This window comes from Felis catus, chromosome D3 (genome assembly GCF_018350175.1).
Source record: "Felis catus isolate Fca126 chromosome D3, F.catus_Fca126_mat1.0, whole genome shotgun sequence".
Classification (NCBI taxonomy): Eukaryota; Metazoa; Chordata; class Mammalia; order Carnivora; family Felidae; genus Felis; species Felis catus.
Genome location: NC_058379.1, coordinates 1,713,211 through 1,734,663, shown reverse-complemented (window position 1 = coordinate 1,734,663; position 21,453 = coordinate 1,713,211). Strand labels below are relative to the sequence as shown.

General features: G+C 51.0%; 1 protein-coding gene across 4 annotated transcripts in view; it reads left to right on the top strand.

Moving 5' to 3' along the window:
- The window catches only part of ADGRD1 (adhesion G protein-coupled receptor D1), a 123,074-nt gene that overhangs the window by 12,762 nt on the left and 88,859 nt on the right, over positions 1-21,453 (top strand). For 2 of the 4 annotated variants that reach the window (XM_019814407.3, XM_045042112.1), the window contains exons 4-8: positions 59-154; positions 2,544-2,666; positions 14,106-14,285; positions 17,211-17,465; positions 21,198-21,262. In XM_019814407.3, the coding sequence (XP_019669966.2) occupies positions 59-154; positions 2,544-2,666; positions 14,106-14,285; positions 17,211-17,465; positions 21,198-21,262 (719 nt within the window). The remainder of the gene's footprint in view (positions 1-58; positions 155-2,543; positions 2,667-14,105; positions 14,286-17,210; positions 17,466-21,197; positions 21,263-21,453) is intronic. The other 2 variants (XM_011287690.4, XM_045042111.1) reach the window with 1 other exon arrangement.

Genomic DNA, 21,453 nt, shown 5'->3' with positions numbered 1-21,453 from the left:
TTCCATTTGTCATTCGTGTCACTCATCTGTTGTGCTTTTTTCTTGTTGTCCTACCTAGTGTTGCGAACCCACAACCTCACTGTGCTTCCTTCCCATAATTCTACCTTTGTTCGTACCAATGACTCTGCCTACTCAAATTTCTCTGCAACTGTAGGTGAGCACTTGTAACTTCTGTTCCCTGTTTTGTTTGGTTTGCATCTGCAATGAGTTTAGACGTCAATTTGATTTGGTTCTATATGAATTCATTTTGTCTTGGCCAGCAGACAAGCACATACCCAAGAACATATAGCCAAGAACACATACCCAAGAACACATAGCCAAGAACGTACACACAAGAACACGTAGCCAAGAATGTATACCCAAGAACACGTAGCCAAGAATACATACCCAAGAACACATAACCAAGAACACATAGCCAAGAACATATACCCAAGAACACATATCCAAGAACATATACCCAAGAACACATATCCAAGGACATATAGCCAAGAGCACATACCCAAGAACATATACTCAAGAACACATAGCCAAGAACATATACCCAAGAACACATAGCCAAGAACACATAGCTCAGAACATATAGCCAAGAACATATACATAAGAACGTGTAGCCAAGAACGTATACCCAAGAACATGTAGCCAAGAACACATAACCAAGAACACATACCCAAAAACATATGCTCAAGAACACATAGCCAAGAACATTCACCCAAGAACACATAGCCAAGAACATATAGCCAAGCGCACATACCCAAGAACATATACTCAAGAACACATAGCCAAGAACACATACCCAAGAACATATAGCCAAGAACACATAGCCAAGAACATATACCCAAGAACACATAGCCAAGAACACATACCCGAGAACACATAGCCAAGAACATATACCCAAGAACACATAGCCAAGAACATATACCCGAGAACACATAGCCAAGAACATATACCCAAGAACACATAGCCAAGAATACCAAACACCCAGTGTATTAGGAATAACTTCTCCCAGCTAGGTCTAGAGGAAGTGCCACCATACATTAGAAGGGGCTTGTAAGCTTTCACGTGACCAGGGTCTTCAAACCAGCTGCCTGTTTTCAGAACGAGACAGACACAAGATGAGCTACAAAAATGGAAGTTGGGATTTTTAAACGGTGTATATTCTTTTGGGGAGGAACAGCATAGCCTTTGAATGGAAAAACTGAAGTTGATTTTAAAAGATCTCACCCCAAAATTTGATCTCTTATAAACATTAAAATCAGCATTTCTTCTGTAGGTGGGTTTTTTTTTTTTTAAATTATTAGAAGCTGTTTCATAAACGCCCACTAGAGTCAGGGTTCAATTATTATCTTACTTAACAACCTCAGAGCCCCTATGTTTCGTGTTTTCTTATGCAGCTCAAAGCTCCAGGGAGAGTAGCGTCTGTGGCATGTACCCAAGCAGGACAGAAAGTTCAGACAACTCCGGGATCGGCCTTTCTTCTGTTCTCAGCACAGCACATAACCCGATTGCTCTCTCAGCCGTGACCTGTTTGGCTCCCGAAATTAATTTTTCCAGTCAAACAGTCTTGTTTAGGGGGTTATACAGCCTAACTCAATGATGCAACTGCTAATTTAATTTTGCAATAAATTTAATTTTTTAAGATACAGATTCCACCCCCCCCACCCCCAGCCATAAATGCGATAAACAAAAAAACGAGTGTAAGACAGAAGAACACTGAGGCCCTTTTGAGTGGGCTGTCCACTTGACAGTGGTTGTTGGAAAACCGGAGTGGGGGTAGCCGTCAGGCCCACAGACGTCGGTCCCTCTGCTGTTCATCTCCTGTTGCTTGATAGCTCAAGGGCAGTGGGCATGTGCCCGTATGCAGAGGAGGTATCTTTGGGCGACTTTGACCCCAATGAACAATAAATGCCTAGTCATGCTGGGCTTTTATAGTCCTCACTTATCGATTCTGTAAACCATTTACTTCACACACACCATCGGTTACATTTGCCATGGGGATGAGGCCCAACGGGAGGACAGAGCAGTGAGCACCGGCCGGGGCTCATGGCCACTCAGCCTGGTGCTGGCGGGGGCGTGACTCCGGGCTTTTCTCCTAGAGTGACCATGGATTCTTTCAAAATTGTGGGTTCTCACGTCTAGGATTAGGGGCTTCCGATGAGGACTCAAAGGGTGTGGTTTTATGTTCAAACATGTGCCTAAGTGTTCCCCTTAGAAGATGGCCAGGAAGGGCTCCGGACGTTCGGGACAGTGTCACTCCTGGGAACCCAACTCCTGGCAAATGTAACACTTAGGGTGTCCTTACCGGATAGAGCCCATCGTATGTGAGTGTAGTGGTAAGTGACGACGAAGCATCGATATGAATATTCACGCTACCTATCCCTTAACTACTGCTAGTTAGATGGTAGATAGCGAGCGTTAATATTAATGAGCGTGATATGTAGTATTATTATAAGCGTAAATAACGCAGTACATTTATCTCTAAGTTCTCTGTAAGACTCTTAACCCCTGGCGGTTGCTGACTTGGCATTGCCATTCTTGTCGCGCAGACATCATGGAAGGAAAAGTCAGCAAGGGTGTTTACCTCAGAGAGGAGAAGGGAGTGACCCTTCTCTACTACGGCCAGTACAACACATCCTGCATCAGCAACCCGGCAAAGTGCGACCCCGACGGTGAGTGACGCGCCCTCGCCGTGGCGGCAGAGCGTGTGGACGCGTGGCGGGCGGGGGGGGGGGGGGGAGGACCGGGGGTGCAGGCGCCTGGTTTTCTAACAAGAGACGTGTCCCGGAGACGGAGAGCTCGAACACGGTCTCACAGAGACGGGAGAGCAAACTATTTCATCTCGTAAAGAGAAAAGAGCCGCCAGAGAAGCAGATGCGGTGATGTCACTCACATCGGCGACTTGGACGGGGCCGTGGTACTTGTGGGAAGTAAATTGGTGGTGTGGCTCGTACCACGTTATTTCTGACTCCGGGGTGTGGACGGCGAGCCTGGGCGGGGCGGGCTCTGTGAGCCTCCTTCCCTGGGTTTCCTTCTTTTGCCCCCGAGCCCTGGGGGCGCAGGGGGGCTGCAGGTGGTGCAGGCCCGTGGCGGGAACAGCGCCACGGACGAAATGCAGGTGGGCAGCAGAGAAGTGGAAATTGTGTGCCGTTTCCCCTTTGTCCTGTGAGAAGTGAGGCTCTCTCTATCTGAGGCTCTGACAAAGGCTCTATCTGAGGTTCTGACAAAGAACGGGTGTCCGTCCGGGCCACACCGTGAACCCAGCTGGAAAGTTGTTGTCTGGCGTCCCAGCGTGCTTCACCCTTTCACGTCCCGATACCCCGGGCAGGGTGAGGGTTTTCATTCTGGGGGAGGAAGTAAGGAGTTTAAAGCAAGCCGTTCCGAAAGCGAAGGCCCTTTGGACATCCCACGGTCTTCTCAAAAACAACCTTGTGAGGAATTCGTCGTACACAATTTTGGGACAGAAGGACTGCAGTCCAAGAAAAACAAACAAAAGCTTAACAAGGCAAAAACATGTTGAGGGTGGGGGGGATGCGTTTTGGATTTTACAGAACCCAGAATTTCGAGAAATGGCTTTGAGGCCCTAAACCACGGCCAGGTTTACAAACCCAGCGTTTGAGCCGTTCCAGAGTTCAGACAGCCCTATAAACACACCAGGCTTCTTTGTTTCTGTAAATGAAAACCAGCGTGGGCTCAGCGGCCGCCACCTGGAGGGCCAGCGGGCAGGAGGGCTGGGAGGCTGGGGGGCCGGGGGGCCAGGAGACAAGGGGGCTGGGGGTGTAGGGGCCTGGGGGGACCGGGGGGCAGGGGGCTGGGGCCTGTAGGGAGCATCTCCAGGTCACCAGCTTCTCGGCTTCCCCGGCTCCTGGCGGGGACTTAGGTCATCTGGGATGGGGCCACGGGGGAGTCAGAGTTCTGAGGAAGTTTTACCTGAACTTAGAGACCCCAGACTTGAGGCTCTGGGCTGATCCAGTCTGTGGCTGTTTGGCTTGGCAGGTGTGGAGCTAAAAAATATTTAGCTTGCTGCCAATGTGGAAAAACAAAAATTTCACATAAATATATGGATTTCTAGTTTCTCTTAAGAAATCCCCCCAATGACTCTGGCTGGGCCACTGCACAGTGCGCCTCTTTGTCATGGACACTGTCCCCGGGGCCATCATGGGGAGAGCACGGGCTCTGGTCCCAGTTCTCTAAGTGTCTGCGGTGACCTCGGGCAACCACCTCCCCTGAGCCCTTGTCTGTGCGACGGGTCAGTGACGGTCCCTCCTGAGGTTGCCGTGATGCCTAAAGGTGCCACTGTGTTCCTTGCTGCTGTGGCCCAGCTGTGAGAGGCCCCTGGAGGCAGCCCCGCTGTGGGCATTTGCAAACCCAGCTCCTCCCGCCTACCTGCCTGGAGAGTGGACCCTGTAGAGGGGCTCACCCACAGTAACCACCCACCGGGGCTGACTGCACGTCACAGCCACTAGACCTGTGCCATTACGCGTGTGAGCACAGTTCCTCCTCAAAAACAGGTGAAGCAGACAGTTGCAGGATGGCAGGGGTGAGGCAGACGGGCGTGGGACGGCAGGGGTGAGGCAGATAAGTGCGGGGCGGCAGGCAGAGATGGGAGCTTTGGCTTCGTGTCCGGCTCTAAGGGCTCCTTGTGTTGTGTAGTCAAACCATCTCGGGGCCACTCTGTTGACCGTTTGGCCAGATATAAAACGAAGCCAGGACGCTTGACATCACCCTTGGCTCCTTGGGACGATGCTGGCGCCAGGCTTGGTGCAGATGCAGACGGAGGCTGGGCCCCCCTCGTCCTGCCTCCCTCTGTCCACATCCAGCTTTGTGGCGACCGAGCGCACGCGTGACATCGGAGGACCGCTGTGCGCGCTCCGCTGCGTTATTTGCCTGGTGTTTGCTCGGGCCGGGTTCTCTGAGGCCTCTGGGAGCCTGTATTTCTCGGTTCCAGAAAAGCCAGATGTGAGCAGGGAAGGTCCACTCGGCGTTTTCCAAGTAAAAGTCCCTGCGGCACACGAAGTCTGTAGGATGATTTCAGGTGTCGCTGGGCAACTTACAAAATGAAGGGTTATGGTTTTTTATCTGAACTTCCTAGATGTTGTGTAGGATGAGTGAGGCCTCAGCAAGCAGGAAAAATGGGTTGACTTTTAGAACCGTGATCAGCGATGATAGTGACGGAGGAGGTGGTCAGATGTGAACCTCGTGAGTGACGAAGATGTGGGCACAGGAGATGCGGGGCCTTTCAGGACACCTCTGTCTCGGCCTCCTCCACATGCTCGCTCTGTTTCTCTGTTTTTTGGTGGTGCTAGCGGGCTCAGACTTAAAACCCGTTACATTTATAGTAAAAACTAACGTCAAAATAAACAGAGACATTCCCCACTCCCCATCCACCAGGTCAACTGTTTTCATATTTCTTACTTCCAAATTCTCTTGGGGCCCCTATTCATGGTTTTGACTTTTTGAAAAACAAGGAAGGAAGGAAGGAAGGAAGGAAGGAAGGAAGGAAGGAAGGAAGGCAGGAAGGCATTTTAGGAGCAGAGTTGAAGTCTGAGCTTTCCAAAAAAGAGTAAACATCCCAGTGGCTTAGCCACCAGCCCCTGTGTGCCCTCTGCCAGGCCACCCCCACCCCTTCCTGTGCCCACTCCTGCTCCTGCTGGACCCCATCTCCATCCGCTTTTCGGCCTTCCTGCGCTTCTGTCAGCTCCCCGTGGGTCTCACTTCTTGGCAGATGGTGCCTCCTGGGGAAGTTTTTCACAGGCATTGGGTGCAAACAGGGGGGAAGCTTTTGAGAGAAGAGGGCTATCTGGATGCCTGGCCATTCTTGAATGTTAACCGAAGGAATGTCTGTGTTCCTTGAGGGCAAGGTGTCTGACTTTCAACCCCCGCAGCCAGCAGGTGCACAAGTGGGAAACTCAGCGGAGGGAGGGATCTTCCCAGAACGTTCTAGCACCTTGTTTTATCTGCCCGTAGACCTTGAGGGCTCAGCTCAGGTGTTACTTCCGTGGAGACGAGCTCACACAGGTGAGTCCCTCTACCTGCGCTCCTGTGGCTTCCCGGACCTCTCCAGCACTGGCATGGCCGGTAACGGCCGGTTCATCGTCTGCCTCCCTGCTCGGCCACCAGCTCTATAAGGGCAGGGCCGTGTCTGTCTTGGTCACCGCTGCATTTTTGGGGACGAAAACCAGCATGGTAGATGCTTACTGTGTGTCACTGAGCAGATATGCGCAGTTGGTCTTTCCGATGCTTTATTTCTTTGAATGCTTCTCATCAAGTGTTTGACTGGCTGCCACTTGAATATTGCCATGAAGGGCCCCTTGCTGCTCCCAGAGGAGCCTGTTCTGGTTTTGTACTCCTCTGACTTCTAGAAGTTGTTTCTAATCTTGGACTACATTCCACCTTGAGCAACGTCCACCTGTTACCTCTGATGCCAGTTCAACTCTGAATCAGCTCCGCTGCTCTCAGGAAAGACCGTCTTTCCATTTCACTCATCAGCTTTCCCTCCTCCCTGTAAGCATGCCCCGTGCCTCCCTCCCGAGCATGAGAATGTTCTCTGCTTGTAAACACCGGGAAGGCCGTGGGAGCCTCGGAGCAGCAGCTGGAAACCCTCAGCACTCACACTTCCTCCTTCCCAGCCTTGAGGTGACTTCTTCCCCCTTTGCACGAGGTTACTAAATCCAAAAGGCTGCCAACAAAATGTTGAGAGACTTTCGGGATGGAGTTTCAGGAAAGAGATTTCCAGAGGGGTCTGCCGGATGCAGGCCGGGCGTGGATCCAGCCGCCGCCTTCTGCCGACGGTCTGGGGCTATGGGGACGTCGGAGTGTGTGGAGCGGCTGACCCTCAGAAGAGTATTCATCAGTACACTCGCTTCACAGATGGAGAAACCGAGGCCCAGAGGCAGGCAAGACTGGCCTAGAGCTGCACACTGATTTAGCGCGGTGAATCTCAAAGTAGCATTCACAGACCATGGGCAAGTCACTTGCAAAGATGGTGAAATACGGTTTTCGGGCTCCAGTCCAGGCCCTACGGAATCCAAATCTCCATGGACAAGGCCTGGGAACCTGCATTTTTAGCTGGGACCTCCAGGTGATGCTCATGGATCCTGTCCCCAAACTGGCCAGGGCTGTGACCATCCCATAAGTGTGTTTTGTTCAGTGGCATTATGTTGGTCTTCTCGGTGTGTGTGTGTGTGTGTGTGTGTGTGTGTGTGTGTGTGTGTATATTTAAAGTTTGAGAGAGACAGAGACAGCACAAATGTTGGAGGGGCAGAGAGAGAGAGAGGGAGAGAGAGAGAATCCCAAGCTGACTCCGAACTGTCAGTGCAGAGCCTGATGGGGGACTTGAACTCCCAAACCCTGAGATCATGACCTGAGCCTAAGCCAAAAGTCAGACACTCAGGCCCCCTGGAGCCACCCAGGCGCCCCTTGGTTTTTACATTTTAATGAGCTTTCTAAGCTGTTTTTAGCCGAATATCCTAGCTCAGAAAGTTTGCAGAAACAGCCTCTGATGGTGCTTTAGATGTTCTTTTTTTTTTTTTTTTTAAAAATCAATGTCCAACTTGTATATGAGAACATTTCATTTAAAAAATCTATACTTTTGACTTAAGAAATCGGAAAATCCAACAATATTCCCTGTGCTCCTGGTGGGAGTTGGCTGGAGTCGAGGGGTGACCCCTGGGACAGGTCGCTCTCTCCTAACTTCCTCGGTCCCCAGCACTCTCTGCCGCTTCCCTGAGACTGAAGGGAGTTGGCGCTCGCCACCACGGCTTGTGCCGTTGCTCTCTGACAGCGGTCGCGACTGGGAAGTGGCGGAAGACAGTCCCACAGCACCAGGGGTGTCGGGAAGACGCTTGAGAGAACCTTGTTTCCGGTGCGGGGGTTGAAGTGCGTATTTGATACGTAAAAGGCTTGCTCTGGGGAAGAGTGTGTGTGCATGTTGAAAGACGACAGTCAGGGATGCAGTCCTCCTGGCTAGATGGGCTTTTGGGTTCATGGGCTCTGTCGTTCACGCTGGAGTCTGAGACACCGTCCCTAGGTGTCTCTGCTGTGTTTCTGGCTTCATTTCATGGATCACGTGTTCTCCTACCATTTTTTTTTTAATTTTTTTTTAACGTTTATTTATTTTTGAGACAGAGAGAGACAGAGCATGAACAGGGGAGGGTCAGAGAGAGAGGGAGACACAGAATCGGAAACAGGCTCCAGGCTCCGAGCCATCAGCCCAGAAGGTGGAAAGCCTCCTGAGTCACCCGGTGTCTGTGGTCCAGATTCTCCATCACTATGATCTTCAGCTCATTTTCACTCCCCATTTTGCTCTTTGTGATGTCATCTCTCTCACCTCCTTTGGCTTTTACTTCTCGTGTTCTAATCACGGAGCTGGGAAAAAATCTGAGGTCATAGTATCAAAGCGGCAAGGCGGGATGGTGTCTACCCAGAGGACAAGTCCAGGGGAGGGCCATTTACTTTAACTGGTTTGGGTTGAATGATGCAATTATCTACGTTTCCAGGAATGCTGGAATGCTTGTCAAGACCAGTGGTTCTGAAGTTTGACTCACTTTTAAAACGTTTATGATTTTTACTCATATACAGGTACCACCTGAACTATTATCATACTTTGTGTTTTTCTTTCTTTTTTTTTTTAAAGTTTCTTTATTTTGAGAGAGACAGAGACAGAGGCAGCACTAGTGGGGGAAGAGAAGAGACAGAATCCCAAGCAGGCTCCACAATGTCAGCACAGAGCCCGCTGTGGGGCTCGATCTCCTGAAACCGTAAGATCATGACCTGAGCTGAAATCGAGTTGGAAGCTTAACTGACTGAGCTACCCAGGCACTCCTTAGTGTTTTTCTTTAAATGTCACTCACTTGGATTTAATTGAAAAAGAAACTATCTCCCTCCCATGAACTGAAAACCAGTAACAGTAATTCGCGTAAACGGGAGACACCTCATTACTGAGTCCTGCTTGGGCATCGTTGCCCGCCGAGGGCTCTACATCCGACATGTGGCGTTTCTTTGCTAAATGGGGATTAGCAATCGTTACTTACGCTCGGATGGATTTGCTCCTTGCCGCAGGCCAGAAGAGCCAAGGACAACTGAGAAGGCAGTAGCTTCTCGTGCTGTGATTCGAGTTGTGTAAAGGCGGGTCTTTGCGCTAAAATTCTCTTGGACAAAGTGTCCAAGGCCCTCGAGTGGTGGGATTACCAACTCTTAAGAATACAGGGGTCAAAAATGTCATTTTAAGCAGCACTCTGTTGGAATGTGGGGACAAAGATGACACTTCAGTGTCTTGTGGGATCAGAGTTTGGGACCGGAAGTGGGAGCCTTGCTGGGCTTGTGTCAGGCGAGCCAGAGAGCCTAACCTGCCCCAGGGAGTCTCTCCATCCCCGGCCTGTGCCCTGGGGAAGCTCCTGGCAGGTGTCCCCCTGTCGTGGACAGGAGAGGCTGTCAGAGCCCTGCTTGCTTGTGTCCTCTCCTGAGCACAGCGGCCGCTCTGTGGGAAAATCTGCTTAGGACCCAAGTAACGCCTTACTTGGGCAGGAGATGGGTGTGTGTGTGTGGGGGGGGTCTGTCTGCACACGCACACCAGGGAGACCACTCCCCAGGAGCTCCAGCTTCCAGAATGGAGGGAGACCCTCGAGGCCCCCAGTCTGAGTGCACCGAAATGTGTCTTACCCGAGACCACGGTTTAGCCCTCAGGTGACGTTGATGGCACTGGATTTGGATGCCCTCAGTTTCCCATTCCAGAACGTTCTGCAGCCTGCCCTCTGGCTCAGGGTAATTGTTGTGCAGCTGTGCTCTTGGCTAGCTCCCAGGCTGACGGGGTGTAGACAGGTCGCTCTCTGCTGGTGCCACGGTCTCACAAGGGACGTGGCCACCTCCACCTTGACCCGAGTACAGGAGTAAGCAGGACAGGATGGAGCGTCCGCTCGTCCCTCTGCAGCGGCGGCTCCGGCATCCTCCCCAAACCTCTCCCCAGAGTGCGCGTCACAAAGGAAGGGGGGATCCAGGTTCAGCTCCTTATGGGGGCCTCTGGGGGCACCACGGGGTCAGGAAGGGAAATGTCAGCTGAAGAGTTGTAAAGCAAGAGAAACTCAACTCACAGAGGGAATCGATTTGCTCATGGAATGAACGGCTTCAGGTAAGATTGTGTTTGGTTGGCTGTTGCTGTGCAACACACACACCTGAACTTTAAAACGTAAAACACAATTTGGTGTCACTTTTCCCGGTTCTGTGGGCTGACTGGGCTCAAGGCACTGTCGTCAGACCGCGGCCAGGCTTGGAGTCACCCAAAGCTCACCTGAGACAGTTCTGTCCCTCTGGCTCTGGCGCCCCTGTGCCCGCGTGTGTGCGCGCCCCTGTGTGGTCTTTCCCCAGCTGCGCGGCCTGGACTCCTCACGGCTCAGACCTCCCAGAGGCACGCAGCAGAAGCTGCTGGACAATTAGGGACTGCAGCGGGGCCTCAGCCAGTGTCCCTTCTGTTGTTCCCTGTGGGTCAGGTCAGGCAGAGGGCAGGTGGAGAAATTCGCCCTGGGTGCTGGCGGAGAGTGGCGAGGTCACGGGGCACAAACGGGCGGGATGAGGGATACTGCGGGTGTCTTTAAAAATCACAGTTGGCCTCAGGCCGGGTCCAGGGGCTCAAGTCCTCTCCTCAGAAACAGGCGTCTCTCTCCGCTGACTCTCCCCAAGAAGGCACAGCAGTGTGACACAGGGTCAGCCCAGAGCGGATGCTGATGGGCGCGGCCTGGAGGGGGCCCAGGGTGTGCGGTCAGGGGGGCCAGACTGGCTCTCCCGAGGAACACAGCCGTGCTGTTCCTGGGGGAGGCGGGTGGACGCCACGCTGGCCACACGGCCTGCAGGTCACTTTGTCCTGACTCGCTGCTCAGGTCCACTTTGAACCTGGGGCATGCGGGACACCGTGCCGAGTCCCCTGGCCTGGGAAGGGCTGTTCCTCTACCTGGAAGGACCCCATACCTCCCCTCCCCCAGCCAGCTGCCCTCCCGCCCACCATCAGAGGGGACAGTGTGTTCACCGAGACTTCCTCCTTGGCCCGGGGCGTCGTTGTGCACTGTTTTCTTGGAATTCCCAGTATCTGTTTTGTCTCCTTCAGTGAGTGAACGAGTGCTGTCTCTGGGGGAGGGCAGTGACTACAGGTGCAGCCTCCGGAGCTGTGCTGCCTGGTTCGGGTCCTGCCTGTCACTAGCTGTGCGGCCGCCCATGAGTCACTCAACCCCTCTGTGCTTTGATTTTCTTACCTATAAATTGGGGACACGAGTGACGCCTACTTCATAGGGCTGTTGGGAGGGTTAACAGCTCACACGCGTACAAGTCTTGGGAGAGTCTTTGCTCCCAGGTAAATGCTGATGATACTACTTTTCTTTACAAAGTGTTTTCACATAGTAAGGAAATCGGTTTCTTGAACGTTAAATGCGTTATGTGTTATTCCCCCCCCCAGAATGCTATGTGTCTTTTGGCTTTGTTCTGGCAAATTATTTGCCTTGCAGCATTTTACATTTCTGCGCTTCGAAGTGTCAGTCTTTCCTTGTGGCACCCGGACGGTATTTTTCTTTTCTTTTTTCTGTGTCTTGTCGAGAAAGACCTTTTCTCATTGTATCCTTTTGGGTAGATGACGATATAATGCTCATAGGAAGTAAGTGTGGGAACAATGTGTCAATCGTTGCACTTCTTTTCCCTTCAGATTGTCTCTTCTTCGTGTTAATGACCCAGGAGCGGGAAGCAGAGATCCTCAGGGCGTTGGGATTAGCGGCTCCCGGAAACTGATGTTTAAATATAAAGATAGAAGCAATTATCGTGCGGGTTAAACTAGCCGAAATGAGACTTGCTCACGGGCACTGCCATCTGCCTTCCATCTACCCTTACCTAACGCCAAACCGACGTCTCCTTCTTCTTTTTCTTCCGGGACAGAAAGGCATTTGGCCAAAGCGGGACTGAATAGGAGGAATTTCTAAACACAGCAGTGTTTGGAAAAAATTAACTTCTATGAATCCTCTGGGATCTCGTTTCATAACAAGAATTTCACAATGTGTGTGCTAGCGTCCTCGTGAAGCGGGTTGTGTCTGAGAGCAGAGAGGCCAGGCGGGGAGGCGAGGTCTGTGCGGGGCTCTGCTGGCCACAGCACCTGGCGGGTGGAAATGACGGGCCCCCCGTGCAGCAGCGGGTCAGGCAAGGGCCCTGGGGTCGCACTCTGCCCTCCAAGCTGCCTTCCATCCAAAGCCCCAGCCTCGTGGCCCACATGGCATGGCACCTCGGGCACTTTCTGCCCTCCTTGATGGCCCTGAGAGCACAGTCCCTGTGACCTGGGGTTCTACTCGGCCTCCTCAGAGGTCAGCAAAGGTCCGGGTCCCAGCCATCATTTTGAGGTTCCTCTTATATTTAAAAATTGGGAGAAATTCCAAACAAGGGTTATAAAATTATGCCATGTTTTAACATGCTTATGATAATCGTAATAGGGCTTTGAGCCCACAAAAGTATGATGCAGTATGACTGTCACAAGACAGTTGAACAACTCGTAACGTGTCAATCACAAGGCATTACAGTAAAGATGGCTGGTAATGGGATGCATGTTTATATTTGCTGAAAGATGTCTTCCTTTAATCCAGTGACTCTCAGGCTGTGTCCATAATCTCATTTGAAGGCCCAAAGTCTAAATTTGGTGCCATTTGTATAAAAAGGCCCAGGACAAATGGCCCTCCGGCTCTGTCCTTCCACCCCCAAGTCCTTGGGCCTGTTTTGATCAACTCTGGGCTCCGTCCTCTCCTGCCCAGGCCAGGCTGAGAGGGATGAGGCCACTGGGATTACTTCCTGCTCTCGCACACAGTCCACGCAGGTCGTCAGCTCCGCACTCACACGTGTGCACCTGTTCTCTCCCTCTCTCCATCTGTCTGTCTGTCTCTCTCTCACACACATGCGCAGGTTACCCATATAACAAGGAACTCCTCACCCCCAACATCTGGACTTGTTTTCAGGTGAGACGCAGTGACCACTGAGCCAGCTCGTTCATAGTAGCATCTGAGCAAAGAGCATGTCGTCCACGCGGTACAACGTGGGGCCAGCTCGGGACTTAGGAACCTGACTACCTGTGGGCTGGGTGTCTTGAAGGAAAGTTTAGCGGCCACGGCCTCCGTGGGCCCCACTCCGTTCCTCTGTTGGAAATAACAATCGTAGATGTCAAAACCCTTAAAAGTGGGCTTCCCCTTTGACAAGAAATTCCCTCCTAGGAATTTCTCCTAAAGGCATATAATCTGAGGGGTGCCAGGTTTAGCTGGCAGTTCTGTTTGGAAAATAAAAAGCTGAAGGAGACCATGTGATACCGGTTTCGATGTAGCGCTGTGCAGAGAACGGGATGACGTGAGGCTGTATGGACACTGGAGGGATTTCGTGGAGATACAGTGAGTTACGTGGTTTATAAGCCAGTGTGCGTGAGCTGGTTCCTTTCTTTGTAAAATATGCTTGTAGGGAAGGTTTTAGGAAGACTTACCGGGAAGATGCTTCTGGACTAAAAGGAAGAATAAGAACAGATTGTGGGGGCCCCTGGGTGGCTCAGTCGGTTGAGCGTCCGACTTCGGCTCAGGTCATGATCTCATGGTCTGTGAGTCTGAGCCCCGCGTCGGGCTCTGTGCTGACAGCTGGGAGCCTGGAGCCTGCTTTGGACTCTGTCTCCTCTGTCTGCCCCTCCTCACGTGTGCTCTGTTTCTCTGTCTCTCAAAAATAAATAAATGTAAAAAAAAAAAAAAAAAGAAAAAGAAAAAAGAAGATTGTGCAGGCTTTTATATTTGGGGGCTCTGGGGTCACAAGGCTGGAGCTTGGATCTAACCTTAATGATGGCTGGTGACCTTGGGCAAGCTGGCCCAGTGTCTTCGTTTCATAACGGGGGTGGTAACAGGGTTTTCACAATATTTAAGGAGAGAAGTCCCTGAAGACTCTTGGAAAAGTGTCTGGTACTTAATGAGCTTTTGCTAAATACTGCCTATTGCTGTTATCGGAATTTTCTGAATTGAACATGCACTGTCTCTAGAATGAGGACAGAAGGGCTTTTCAAACGCAAAGGAGCTGCTTCTGAGTTCCTTCTGCTGTCATTCCTGACCCAGCGCCTCTCCTTCCCTCAGGGGTCACGTTTTCTTTTTTCTGGAAGACGCACGGAGAGCAGTCCAGACCGATCCCTTCGGCATACGGGGGACAGGTCATTTCTGAAGGGTTCAAGGTCTGCTCCAGTGGCGGCAAGGGCTCCGTGGAGCTGTACACGCGGGAGAACGCCAAGACGTGGGAGGCCACCTTCAGCCCGCCAGGTAAGGGACGCCTCGGCCTCCGCTTTAAGGGCTTGCCTGGGAAGATGCTGGAGAGCGCCTGGGCCCCTCCCACCCCAGCTGGGCCCTGCCTCTGTTGCCTGATGCCCTGGTCCCAGCCTCTGCTTCCTGGGGGGAAGGTGCTGGCCTGACCTGCCTGAGGCCAAAGTCGGGGTGGGGCTGGGGGAGATGAAATGCGGTACTGCTTAGCGTGGCTCCTGCTCCATTTCCCCCTCCCTTCCCCCCTCCCCTCTTCCTCCTGCTTCTTTCTTCTTTTGCTCCCTCTCCTCCTCCCTATCATCCCTCGCCTCCTCCCCCTCCTTCTTTCTAGTGGTATAGACTCGGCAATGTTTATTTAGAGTACGATGTGAAGACTTTTTGGAAAAGTGGCTGAAGACTGGGGAGGAAGGGGGGTCTGGAAGACAGGAGTTGGAGCCGTGGTGGGGGTGCCCAGGGACACGTGGGGAGCAGCACGGTGGGCCCTGCCGACGTAGGGGAGTTTGCAGGTGGGCGTGGCGGGCCAGTGTGGCTCGGTCTGGAGACTCCTGCTTTCTCTGTGCTCCGTGGGGTGATGTGGGGTCGTGCAGTGGGCACAAGTCAGGGGTGTGGGGGTGGGGAAGCTTGGGGAGCAGAGGGTCTGAAGTGGACACTGGACAAGGTAGAGGTGACCAGGGCCCTAGAAGTGTTGGGGTGACATTGAGGGGCAGCCCAGTCCAGGCTGGGGACTAAGAGGGAACCACGGACGGGGCTGGCAGAGTGAAGGCCTCCAGGAAAACGCATCTTCTGGCCCATGGAAAGGAGGCTGTATGTCTTAGTCGCTAAAAGACCTGGAACCAAACAGGTGGGTCTGAGCCCTCTCTGTGCCGGGCTACCTCGGGGAGTGGGGGAGCCGTGCTCACTCACTCACACCAAGCCTGAACGTTGTCTGCAAAAGAGGTCTGGGAGGATCTCGCCTGCTTGCTTTCTCTGACCCCAGGTCAGGAATCTCTGCCTCCCTTGCCCCCCCAGACAGAACTACCTGTACCTTTTCCTGGCTCTTATCACCTTCTGCCCAAGGTCAGGTTCTTATGTAACAGCCTTATCCCCATGATCCTCGGGGCTGACACTGTATGGGGCACCTAGTAGGTTTCCCCGACATATTTTAAGGTAAAGTCTACTGAACTCTGTTTTTCCACCCCGGGAAATGGGGGAGAATTGTAAACATTTCTGCCTGGCAGTACACTCTATTTGTTCATTGAAGAAAGTTGTTATTCTTGCTTTAAATTCAAGGGCAATACACTTTGGACCCATTTAGGACCCAAGGGCTCTCCAGAGAGTCAAGATTATAAAGTTGCACAGTCCTGAGCAACCTGAGCAAGAAAGTCCTAAGTTAACTGTTGAGTGATTGAATATATATAATATACATATATTTTAATTATTTTATTTTTCATCATGATACATGTACTCTTTAATCCCCATCACACATCTCCCCTCTGGTGACCATCAGTTTGTTCTCTACGGTTAAAGAGTGTTTCCTGGACTGTTTCTCTTTTTTCCCCTTGCTTGTTTTGTTTCTTAAATTCCACATATGCATGAAATCATACGGTATCTGCCCTTCTCTGACTTACTTATCAGAATATTCAATAGCTCCATCCACGTCATTGCAAATGGCAAGATTTCATTCTTTCTTATGGCTGAATATATATACCACTTCTTTATCCATTCATCAGTGGGTGGATGCTTGGGCTGTTTCCATAATTTGGCTGTTGTAGATAGTATTTTTGTATTCTTTGGGTAAATACCCAGTAGTACAATTGCTGGGTTGTAGGGCGGTTCAAGTTTTAACTCTCTGAGGAGTCTCCGCACTGTTTTCCACAGTGGCTACACCAGTTTGCCTTCCTGCCAACAGTGCACGAGGGTTCCTTTTTCTCCACATCCTCACCGACACCTGTTGCTCCTTGTTTTTGATTTTAGCCATTCTGACAGGTGTGAGGTGGTATCTCATTATGGTTTTGATCTGCATTTCCCTGATGAGTGATGTCGAGCATCTTCCCGTGTATCTGTGAGCCATCTGGTTGTCTTCTTTGGAAAAGTGTCTATTCGTGTCTACTGCTCACTTTTAAATTGGATAATTTGTTTTTTGGGTGTTGAGCTGTATCACTTTATTATAGACTTTGGATAATAACCCTTTATCAGATTCGTCATTTGCAAATATCTTCTTCCATTCCATCGGTTGTCTTTTAGTTTTGTTGGCTGTTTCCCTCGCTGTGCTGAAGGGTTTATTTTGATGAAGTCCCAACGGCTTATTGCTGGATGATTTAAGATGATACATGTCCTTTAACGGGCTGCCCTATTCCTTCCGGAAGTAAGCCCATAACACAACACTTGCAAAACCAAGCTGGGCCCTTCGTGGGGCAAGCCACCACCGATGTATGATGAACATTCTTCTTATTGGGTCACTGTGGTTCTCAGGCCAGAGAGAATGAGCCCAGAGGGTGGCCCTGACTACCGTGATACCACCATGTTTATTAGTGTTACGTGTACCATATCAGAGCAGAGGTGGATGCCAACCGCCCTGGGCTGAATCAGGCCCTCAGATAGGTTTTATTGTCCAGTGGGTTTTATTGACCTGCACTATGATGGCACAGGCAGGACTGAAGAAAAAGAATTGTTTTTTTGAACAAGTGACCCCCATTAGCTATTATTTCATTTTATTTTAAAATAGCAAAGGATCTAATTTAAAATAGCAAAGGGTCTCTCTGGACTGCTTCTGGAATTTTGGGGATGGGGACAATTTCTTCTCTGTGCTTCAAAGGACTGAGAAAAGTTAGATCTAGATCATGAAGGACTCACCAAGATTAACAGTGACTAATCATCTTGAAAGGGATTTAACAACTCAGAAACATGTGCTTCCCACATCAGCAGAATAGTGATCTTTGTTCTTTCCAGGTCCCTACTGGACTCATGTCTTGTTTACATGGAAATCCAAGGAGGGTCTGAAAGTCTATGTCAATGGGACCCTGAGCACCTCCGACCCAAGCGGCAAAGTGTCTCATGCCTACGGGGAGCCCAGCGTCAACCTCGTGATCGGGTCTGAGCAGGACCAGACCAAGCGTTATGAGGTCGGAGCTTTCGATGAGTTTATCATCTGGGAACGGGCCCTGACCCCGGACGAGATCGCGATGTACTTCACAGCTGCCGTCGGTCAGTGGGCACAGGGGTGGGGGGTGGGCTCGGGCCAGCTCTGCCCATCTCTGGAAGGACACAGTGGGCACGGGAGGTGGGCTCGGGCCAGCTCTGCCCGTCTCTGGGAGGACAGGGCTCCTTCCGTCCGCCTCCCTCACTAGCATTTCTCACTCCGCGCTCTCCTGAGGGGACCGTCTGCGCCGCAGGCTGAGAGGCATCCTAATGAACCTCATAAATACAGCCGTTTCTCTAGAACACCTGTTCCCCAGGATGGAGAAACTGGCACCTTAACGGAGACACACTGAGATGAATATCCTGCTGGTCGCCAGGGGGTTTGGAGGTGTATGGGATGGATGATTACAGACCCTTTGGGAACAGGCATTCTGGGTCCTTTGGTGCATCTGATCAACAAATGCTTACCAGGTGCTTCCTGCATGCCAGGCTCTGATGGGCCCTGAGGGACAGGTGGCCTGGGTTCAAACCTTCACTCAGCCACAATGAACTCTGGGACGTGGGAAGTCACTTTTTTGGCTGAGGTAAAATTCACGTAACATAAACTTGACCATTTTAAGGCATATGATCTGGTGGTACTTCCTATGTTCACCAGCTGTGCAACCATCCCCTCTGGTTTAAAAAGTCTCATCACCCCAAAAGTAAATCCAGCACCCGCTAGCTTTCACTCCCCATTGCCCCCTCCCAGCCCTTGGCTACCGCTTAGCCAGTGTCTCTACAGATTTCCCTCTTCTGGGTCTTCCAATCACATGGAATCATGTAATATATGACTCTTTGTATCTTAATCTTCCCAAATCACTGTGTTCTCCTTTGTAAATGGATGGAAACAGTACTACTCATGTCCCAGGGGTGGGGGGCTGTGGAGCCACAATGTCACGGGTGTAAGGCATCAGCACAATGCCTGCATGTGGCAGGTTTTCACAACATTTTTGCTGATTTATGATTAATATTTACTTCCCCCATTCTATTTTCACTGTGATAACAAGGGAATGCACTGGTCCTTGAACGTGAAATAATCTGCCAAAAAATGACAGTCACTCATAAACATTTGTTGGTTGGCCACTGCATGGACACCAGAGCAACAGGGGCAGGTCGGGACCGGGAGGTGTAGGTGTTAATGCAAGGCTTGCTCCCTCTCAGGTTCCGACAGTGAGTCCCTCAGCTGTTAGGACCCTGTGATTATGTGACAGAAAACACAACTTGAGTGACTTACGCCAACAAGCGAAATTAAAAAAAAAACCAAAAAACTCCCCACAATGGAAACAACAGAAAATCCGCTTCAGGACCGGTTTGCTCTAGGTGCTCACACGTGTCACTGGGAATCTCTTTGTTCGACCCCGCTTCCTTCTGGTGGTGCCACTATGGCTGCCGTTCCCTCCAGGGTTCCACCCCATGCTCGCAGAAGATGAACTTCTCTTTTCTGTCTCCTCCTGCAGCAGGACTGGCCAGGAGTCTCATTTGACCAGATGGATCCGTGTGTATCCCAGTTTCCAGGAGCTGAGAACTGCGGCTGGGGGTGTGGGATACGCTGACTGCCTTAGGCCTGGGTCACAGTCCACCCTTGACATGGCAGTAGGGTTGGCGTGTCCCAAATGCAGAGGAGAGGGGACTCCCCGCAGATGACTGGGGCTGCTGATCTCGAGAGCAGGGCATGGCCGCTGTGTGTGCAGGAAGTCTGTGTCCACGGCGGCCTTTGACACTCATTCTTCACTAAGAAAGTGGAATTCATTCCTGTCACACAAGTGACAGAAGGACAAAATATAGGTCCTTTACAAGAAAGAAGGATATCAATCTTCTGCATTTTATAGCTTAAGATTCAGAGATTTGTCACCAAGACTAAAATGTCATCTGTATTTGTACTACTGAAAGCCTGAAACAAATCCTTCTTTCTCGATACATTACCATTTTAATAACACTGGAAAGACGTGTTGCTCTTTCTGGTTCTTGTGTCTGTCCCAGCAAACCCTTGTCCCCAGGACATCCCAGGGCTCAGAAATGGGGCGATCAGCCCCACACATGGCACAGCCTTTCAGGTCACCTCACCCTCTGTGCCCCATGAAGGTGGTATCTGATTTGGGGGGGGGCATTCAGGAGAGGTGTTGTATTAACACCTACATATCCCAAGGAGTGCACACATGCACCTTTGCTGAGCCAGAACTACACCCATCAGGGCCCCGTATGGCTTGGGGACTTGCTTTTGGAGACAGGTCACATGACATAAAGCACGTATAGAGAAAATGATCTGGAAGTTCCCTAGACTGCTCCATGTGAGTCGGTCCATCAGAGCCAGGGTCATGCCAGCTGTGTGAAGACAGACATCTGGGCTGAGGTCCAGCCTGCTCTCAGGCCAGGCCAGGGCCCTGCTGTGTCTGGTCTGTAGGAGGAGGCAAAACCTGGTCTTTGCATAAAGCCCCGTCTGCACACCAAGGGTGAGCCCAAAGCAGGCATTTCTCTGCATGACCGGCCCAGAGGGGGTGTCCCCTTCTAATCCATTAGCCAGAGCAGGCCAGATGCGGTGACTTTTCCCAATTCATACAAAGGCAGAGGGTTGATCATCCATCACCTGGTCAGCTTTGCTCCCAGTGCTACAATGGATGGCCACCCCTTCCACAGAAAATCAGAGGAAGTAGAAGGCTGCATTCAGAGTCGTGTGATTTCCAAGTTATGTATTTTTGAACACTGAAAACATACCCACACAATCCGATGCCCACAAAACAAGAGCCCCTTGGGACTTGGGACTCACAGAGGACACGAAAGATTCTCATTTCTTCTCGTAGCCTTGCAGGGTCATCGACGGTGACGACGGGCAGGGTTGCCGGGTTAGTCTTTACTGTCCTGCACTTTACTTTGTGGACTCACAAAAATTATATGTGAATTGGATGGGACTCCTCTGTAACTACTTGGCATTTGAGGAATGAATGTCACTCTGACTTGGAGAACCTAGCGTTTGGGTCTCTAGTCCTCTGGGCAGAGTCTCCCCTTCGGCGTCTTGTCCCCCAGCTACCGGGCCCCACATAACCCGAGAGGCTGGTTACTACTGGAGCTAACTAGGGGTGGTGAGGTCATTTCCTTAGATCACTTCAAACAACCTTGAGGGATTTTTCCGAAAATGAGGTAGAGCATCTAGTTAGTCTGTGTTCTTACCAGGAAATGCTAAGATTCGAAATAGCTGGTGGAGAAGAGGAAGAGAAGAGCGAATGTGGCTTATCTTTGGTGTTAGATGTCTTCGTTATTTGTAATTAACCAAATGGAAAAGAATAACCAGAATCCTCAGGGTTGAAAGGACTCAGGAGGACAGTGTGCCCCACCACTTTGTCTGTCTTGCTTCTTCTGTCTGGGAGGGATGGTCTGTCTCCGCCCAGAGATTAGCAGCACTCTGTATTCTATCTCCAACTAGTCCAGGTGTAATTGAAGGCCGTTTCTTTTGGTTATTTATCTGAGATCGGTAAAAGCTTACATAAAATCATCTTTTTATGTGACGACTTGCGTGAGGGTGTTCAAAAGTGATTTGAAATATAGATAGAAAAGTAATGTGACCTGGGAAAATCCATACCATCTACCCATTAAGCTAATTTATTAGCCCTGTATCTGTGCAACAGCATTCCTGCTCAGCATTCTCCGGCTGTCTTAGACGGGTCTGAAGCTGGAGAGTTTTGAATAAAGGCAGGCCTTTCTTAGGCTGGAAGAGTGACCACGGTTTAGTCCTTAATTCAGTGTTACTGTTTTTTTTCCCCCCAGGAAAGCATGCTTTGTTGTCTTCGACGCCACCAAGCTTCTTCATGACACCCCCAGCCAACACTGTGGTGAGCATGCACATCGATCTCGGTCCCCTCTTGCTGAGAGCCTTTCGGCTTAGACTGTATGCCAGGGCTGAATTCCATCAGACAGTCTGGCTCTCTCTTGTTGGCAGTGTAGTGTCTGGGGAGGAATCATCCCTGGAGGAGAAGCTAACTTTGGCACTAACTCTGGATGCTCAGCTGACTGAAGGGAAAGT